Here is a 7,526-nt window from a genome sequence, read left to right on the forward strand (position 1 = left end):
AAACCCAATTCGAACGCGAACACAAAAGCTGGGAGCGATCGGTTTATATGCGATTGTGCTCCTGCTCTAGGATAAGATAGGAATAACTTTACTAAAATACCGGCAATCGACGGTTTAGCGCGTCGCGACGTTGGCCAAGCGTCGACCCGGGGTTATGCCCTACTCTGCAATTGCCGCCATAGAAGTACAGGTAGCGACAATATGAAAGGGAACACGGAAGTGCGTGGTCCCCCCGCTTCGCGAAGCGCTGCAGACGAGACCCGGTGAGAATCGGCGGCAAAGGCGCATGCGCAGCAAGCACGGGCGGCTGCTCTATCCGCGCATGCGCGTGGGGCCGCCCATTCTTAAACCACACGCTCCCGTGTTCCCTTTCACTTTGCGCTACCTGCACACATCCAGATTACAAAACTACGCGCTCGTTCCTTTGACCAGAATCGCATTTTTTTGCCTTATTCACCATTCATTATAACAGATTCCTCACTAGCTGATTACTAGCGCTATAATATGCGTACTGGTATACATGTCTGCGAGAAGTAGTCGCTATTGGGTTCATAATACCCAGGAAGGACATCCCAAGAAAAAGGTCACCTAACAAATACACTGTGCGGGCTAGATCGCGTTAGGAAAAACAGAAGCAGTGGTGTAGGCAAATCAGGACGCAAGGAAGGCTCGCTAACGCGGCTGTGGTTTAGGAAGTTACTTGACCTCTTAATTCCCAGAAGCAGCACCCGAACGCGATTCTCAATTACGACTGTAAATCTTAGGGAACCTCCATGTAGCTACACTTCATTGGCTGGCTCTTTATAGAATGCTGAGGACATTCGTTCATAATGAAAGAATACGGATCACAAAACCGGCACTGCTGCACGTATGGCAGCTGCCCACATCACACGTCTAGACCAAATCTAAAATGCTTACATTTCTATTGCGCTGGGAAATTGGTGTTCCTAGCCGTAACAATCCTTGCGTTTGAGTGACCAAGAAAAACGGCGATTTTGCTCCGCATTTGCAACAGCCTGGTGTGCATGTCAACGCCTAAAGTGCCTAACAACACACATTTCTTTTCTTTTTTTTTCAAGCGAAAAGCTTCCCTACGCTAGATAAAGGAGTCGTCGCGTAGGCCGGAAAAATGACCTTGAACGACCTTCAACCCAACCACGTTAGCCGTCTATGACCATATGTGGTAGAGTTTGGTGTCGAACCCTTGACACCTGATCTTGTGATCTATAGTCGGCCTTTGACCTCGAGTTGACCTTTGGCCGAGGGTGACCTTTTGGTTGACCTTTGACATTAAGACCACATGATGGGGTGATATGAAGCCACGTGATGGCATCCGATGGGGGTGTCGTAAAACCATGTGATACCACGTCATAGCCACGTGGTCAAATGATGCTTGGTTGCTTTTCCCTGAATTCCAGGGTGAGCCAAGTTAAGCCACTGCCAATTTTTTTTACTTGCAGACCCGTCAGCAAGCGGCAGCTCCGGTGATTCATCGGCGGACAAACCATCATCATCGGAGGGTCCGCCGAAGTCCTAGTGTGCCTGCCCCCTTTGAAACACAGGAACTGAGGTGTCTGTGTTGGTGAAAAGTCGTTCCCTGTGAACTGCCCTCTGGCCGGGGCTGCTTCTTCGAGAAGACGTTCTGTCCCCAACCACATCCACACAGCAGCAGTCAGCCTTCGGCGAAATTCTCATTGGCACGGATTGCTAGAATCATCGCTGTTATGTTGGCTCACCACTCAACGCGAGCGACGCCCTATAGTGAAGCGGTGCTTGTATGGGAGAAAAGATAAAAGCGCTCCTGGGGGGATGGGAGCCACGGTGCGACTCTTTCTTGTCAGGTCGCAGCGGTGGCAATACGCCGCTGGAATCCGGTCCTTGTTGAAAATGAAGCTCTATACTATCGGTGGCTGGGCTTGAGTCGGTTGACTCTGCGGAACGGTAATGTTTTTATCTGTTTCTAATTCGGGATGTTCCAAAAGTCCGCTGTGACAAACTACAGGAACCAAAGAAAGTTCTACATGATACACTCGCTGTGGGCGCAAAAAAAAAAAAATCGAACAGCGTGTTAAGTACGTGTTCCACAACGCTTGCTGATACACCCACCTTCCTTTCTTAGGTGCACAGTTTTCTTATCTTATTGTTTCCGATCCTCAGCCGACTCAAGCGAGCTGACTTTCGTTGCTGGCGTTATATGTATAGCGCTCACCAATTAGTACGAGTCTTAAGCGTAAAAAAAGCACCGTTTCCAGAGTTCCTCCTTTCCACGTGCACGTGTCACGACAAGGCAGCTTTTGACACATAGGACACTTGCCGCGGAGTGGACCCTTCCCTTAATGCACTTTTGTATTTATTTATTTACGTGTCGTTTGTAACTACTTGTCTTCGCTAAGCTTACCAGTGCAGGCTCCATTCTTGCTTCAGTGTAGCATTTCAAGTCCGAAGGCCGTAACCCTTCCACCGCAACGTGAAAGCGCGGCCCGCTATGTTTTATGCGGTAGCACTCGTGAAAAAGGCGTTACAGTTGAATCCCAATTAAACGAAGCCCGTTATAACGAATTTTTTTTATCTAAAGAACAAGTAAGTTTCCCCCGCTGGTAGCCGCAAGAATCAGTGCTATAGCAGTCTCGAAAGAACGGAATAAACTTGGCTTCGACCTCAGTCTAACAGAGCATTTCGTAAAGTAAAAAAAAAACATAAAACGAGAGATCTCATTGCAAAGGTGTTTTCTTCGAAATGTCACCAGATTCAGTGCTGTGGGAATGGCAGCGCACGCATTCAGACATCGCTTTATGTTTTTACGAAAATAAGCCTCATAACTGCTGGGCGCCATTGCAGCCTGGGGAGTCGACTTGTACGGGGCCACAATTATCCGAAATGCGCAAAATGCGCAGTTGGATTATGTTACGTAAGCGCGCATGAAAGCAACGACTGAAGCCCAGAAAAGAAAAAAAATTACAGCTTTCCTTTCCGCTCAATCATCTTTTTTGCTCGTGTTACAGCGTTTATGACTCAGCAAAGCTCCCGATTAAACGAAGTAATCCTCTGCACGCAAAGACTTCGTTTGACTGGGGCTTCAACTGTTTCCTTTTGATTTACTCTAATTCAGCGCACGAAGGCAAGAAGAAAAAAAAAACCTAGCACGTGTGTGTATACGTGTTCGTTTGAAGTGTCTTGTGAAGATCAAGTGTTTTCGCGAAAGCGCGTGATCGCGGACCCGAGTCGCGACGTTTTTGTGGCATTAGCGATATGCGGGCCTGTACATTCCTTCACGGCCTGTGTGTGTCGCGCGAGTAAAGAGAAGTGTGTCGGGCACCTTGGGAGTGTGCTGAAAGTTAGAAGAAGAAAAAAAAACTGAAAAAGATGTTTGCGTTTCGGTGCTCTTTGCCTGCGGAGCTTGTTGGAGGTTTTGGTTGTGTTTTGTACACAGAGAAACGAGAGAAATAAACATTTTTTCAGTCTGTGTCGCGTGGTCGTCTCTATTTCGTGGGTGCGGTTCGTGCAGAATGTCCGAAGATTGGGTGTTTTGGCGAACCGCACTGTCACGTACGCGACGGCGTATGTTGCTTGCTAGTGCCCGAGTTGAGCCATGCAGCAAACGTTTCATAAAAAAGAGGGGAAGGGTGGTGGTGGTCGCGGACGAATTACGGAAAGTTTAAAGCATGGAGGCCAGAAAAATCTGTTTTGCAACGGGACGGTGACGGCTGCCACCAAGCCCTGAGGTTTCCTTCAGCTCTGCAGCGAGTATCCTAAACGCACGCTCGCTGAGTTTCGGGGCATTGTTCACGTCACTTGTAAGAGAATGAGGAGGAAAGGTGGCAGGAGGAAAGCGAGGAGAGAGTGAAAGTCTTCGTGGGCCACAATAACGGGCCGATTGGGGGCGTCCTGTAAGACGAGGAGGAGGAAAGATCAAAGGGGAAAAGCGTGGAGTGAAAGCGCTCCAAAGTTTTTGCAGGAGGTCAGGACTGGCGAAAAGAGGTTCGTGGGGCCCAGCGGGACGACCGTAGAATCCTATAAAAGGAGGAGGGGAGCGAATGAAAGAGCTCTGAAGATCTTCGAAGGAATAGGGGGTCAGAATGTGCAAAAAGTGATTCGTGGGGTGGTTACCAGGTGGCCGGTACCTCCCCACGGTATTGGCGTCTCCTGCAAGAGGATGAGAACGGATGATCATAGAAGGAGAGCATGTAGAGTATGAGAGTGCTCCGAAAAATGAGGAGGGGGCCAGAACATGCGGAAAAAAAAGGTTTGTGGATGCGTCCGAGCGCACCTCCCCCCGACTCGACGCATCTGATTGGTTGAAGACTGTGCGCCCAAGCTGGCAGCATTGATTAAAGAAGTCTGAATATTTAAAAAGTGGTTCGTGGTGTGCAACGGACGCCAAGATGACACAACACATGCAACTGCTGCACTGTGCAAATTATTAGCGGGCAGGCACAGTCGTAGAGTATCTTTTAATGCGTAATCAATACTTGGCTAATGCGTGGCGTCCACGGAAAGTGTGCACAGAATGTGTGCACAGAAAGTGTTGGCAAAAAGTGTGGACATTTACCCGTGTTACTCGGTAGCAACTCAGGTAAGTTCGGAGGAGCGCCGCGCAAGCTGCAGCCAATAGGAGGAAGCTTGGGTAAGTTCAGACGAACGTCGCGGCAGCTGGTGCAAGAAGTTGCTCGGGCAGAGCAACACAATCCCTACGGGTGGATGTGACAGGAACCTGCCAGTGCAGTGGCGCATCGCTTAAACGCTGCGCCACTGTGCTGGTAGTGGTACGAGGACTCGCCGCCATCTACGAATGTTAAGTAGGGCATGACCATTTCTTTATATATGGGCATTAATCCACGGAGCTCCGAATGGTGTGAGATTTGGTGAACAGCGTGAACTAAGTTCCGCAAAATCACAAACCACTAACGCATTAACGGAAACAACAGTTGTGCACTGTTCCTACTCATTCATAACACGTAAGCAGACTTATGTGCCACTGGTAGTTTTTTTTAACATTTATTCTTGGCCATAAAGGACAGCTGTATCACTACTGGATATTTCCAAAATATTCTTGGATTCAAATCTTTATAAGCTGCAGATCAGGCATGCTTTTTTTTTTTTTTTTTTTGCGGTGGCGTTTAAAGTAGTGATGTCATTGACAATTAAATGTCAGGCTTCTCCTCACAGCATCAGAGGAGTGCAGAGAAGCTCGATGACGTTACGGGCGAAGAGAATTCAAATTTGCCCAAACTAGCCGTGCCTTGTCGGATGCCCCCAAACAACGCTCCGCAGGCGCTTCCTCCGATGGTGCTGGATTTTTTTCATTCAAAGAATGCGTTTTGGAGCTGTAAATGCAGACACTGTAGATGACGTCATCATGCCCTTCCCCTGTGCGCTGCGGAGAAGGCTAAATGGCCCCGCGGTTTTAATTTTTGTTTCTAATGATATCCCAAAAATACTTCGCATGCTTTACCTGCAGGTTGCACACATCGACGCCTTTAATTAATTAACTCTTTTGCTACCGCGCAATAGGAGGAGGAGGTAAACTTTATTAAAGAAAAGGTCTTTGGCGCGGGTTGGGGTGACGTTCCCCTCCCCGCGGTGGGCACCTCTTCTAGGCCGGACGCCAGGTGGCCGACCGACGATGTCGCTCGGCGACCTCTTCGGCCCGCTCCGTGACTCGGAGTTGAACCTCCGGGTCCGAGCTGAGCAGCGCGGCCTCCCACTGCGATTGGGTAGAGAGCTGCAGACTGTTCGACGGCTTGTCTTGAGGACATGAGTATAGGATGTGGGGTGTGTCTGCCTTATGGTGCCCACAGAGAGAACAGACGGGGCTGAACTGCTCTGGGAACCATATGGAGTACATGTACGGATTAAAGAAAGTGTTTGTTTGGAGCTGCCGCCAACTGACTTGTGTTTTACTTAGAGATCTATGTGGGTCTGTGAAGATTTCTCTTTCTTTCTTGAAGTGGGTAGTAATTTCTTTGTAGGTCGTCATTCGCTCCTTGGCCGACCTGAGCTCGGGGTAACGCACCTCCCGGTTAACTACGAATCCTCGGGCAAATTGGTGCGCCGCCTCGTTTCCAGGATGGCCCGAATGCGCGGGGACCCAGATCAATGTGATCTGGCGGGTATTGGAGGTTTTTTGTAATATATTGATGGCTGCTGAGTGGGCCCTTCCTTTGTAAAAATTTCGAATTGCGGTTTTAGAGTCGCTGATGATGTATTTGGCAGTGGTGGAGTAGGCAATCGTCCGCTTTTGTACGATTCAAAGCGCCCGCGTAAAAAACGCAATCCGAACTTTCGTGGACGTGCTGCGCCATCTAGTTCGTGTGCTCAACAACTGCTCTTTTAATTTCAGCTTTGGTTTCAGTGTTTCGGCCATATAAGTTGCACACATTCGACGCCTTTAATTAATTAACTCTTTTGCTACCACGCAATAGGCAATCGTCCGCTTTTGTACGATTCAAAACGCCCGCGTAAAAAACGCAATCCGAACTTTTGTGGACGTGCTGCGCCATCTAGTTTGTGTGCTCAACAACTGCTCTTTTAATTGCAGCTTTGGTTTCAGTGTTTTGACAGCGCAAGTTGCACACATTCGACGCCTTTAATTAATTAGCTCTTTAGCTACCGCGCCATACGCAATTGTCCGCATTTTAACGGAGTCTCGTGGACGTGCTGCGCCATCTAGTTTGTGTACTCAACAGCTCCTTTTTTTTTAATGCAGTTTTGGTTTCAGTGTTTCGACATGAAGCAATGCCGGGAAATGAAACTTTGTAAGGTCCCTGTTTAAAACTTTGAACCGCTTTGAACGGCCGCAGCAACGTCAGCCGGTGAACATGGCGTCCGCATGGCCGCGCGCTCCTCGAAAGCGAAATCCTGGCGAAATCCGACTTCGAGCACTTCGGCCGGTTTCGGTTCCGTTTTTTGCGACGAAATCAGCGTTGATGCACAACGATGCACAAACGTCTGATTTCAGTTTTCGCCAGCGAGACTTTGTCTGAGGGGCCTGGACCGTCAGCGCGTACACGCACATAAGTTTTGTTTTAATAATAATAATAATAATTGGTTTTTTTGGGGAAAGGAAATGGCGCAGTATCTGTCTCATATATCGTTGGACACCTGAACCGCGACGTAAGGGAAGAGTAAACGAGGGAGTGAAAGAAGAAAGAGGTGCCGTAGTGGAGGGCTCCGGAATATTTCGACCACCTGGGGATCTTTAACGTGCACTGACATCGCACAGCACACGGGCGCCTTAGCGTTTTTCCTCTTTCGTACGCTCTGTGTTTTCTGCGGTGTCACCGTGTCCGGTTTGTAATTGATGACAGTAGCTTATTTTTGCGATTTATGGTCTTCATAACCTATGGCCAAGACAGTTTGCCAAACTCTCAAGGTCGCCTCACGTTTTTCAACTCAGACGACAGCCAGGTGTCCATATCGGCGCATCGCTGCGGAGCGGTGCTCGGAGATTTTGTGTGCTCTTCACGGTGGAAGTGATGAAGACCCATTGCGAACACTAATAAGTATGCATGGATGAAGATTTTGGA

At 48.7% G+C, this 7,526-nt stretch overlaps 1 protein-coding gene across 2 annotated transcripts in view; it reads left to right on the forward strand.

Annotated features, from left to right (window-relative positions):
* The window catches only part of LOC144098681 (uncharacterized), a 198,242-nt gene extending 194,777 nt beyond the window's left edge, over positions 1-3,465 (forward strand). For both annotated transcript variants that reach the window (XM_077631493.1, XM_077631494.1), the window contains one exon: positions 1,461-3,465. In XM_077631493.1, the coding sequence (XP_077487619.1) occupies positions 1,461-1,537 (77 nt within the window). In that variant the 3' untranslated portion in view covers positions 1,538-3,465. The remainder of the gene's footprint in view (positions 1-1,460) is intronic.
* The last annotated feature ends 4,061 nt before the right edge of the window (positions 3,466-7,526 follow it).

This window comes from Amblyomma americanum, chromosome 7 (assembly GCF_052857255.1).
Source record: "Amblyomma americanum isolate KBUSLIRL-KWMA chromosome 7, ASM5285725v1, whole genome shotgun sequence".
NCBI classification, from domain to species: Eukaryota; Metazoa; Arthropoda; class Arachnida; order Ixodida; family Ixodidae; genus Amblyomma; species Amblyomma americanum.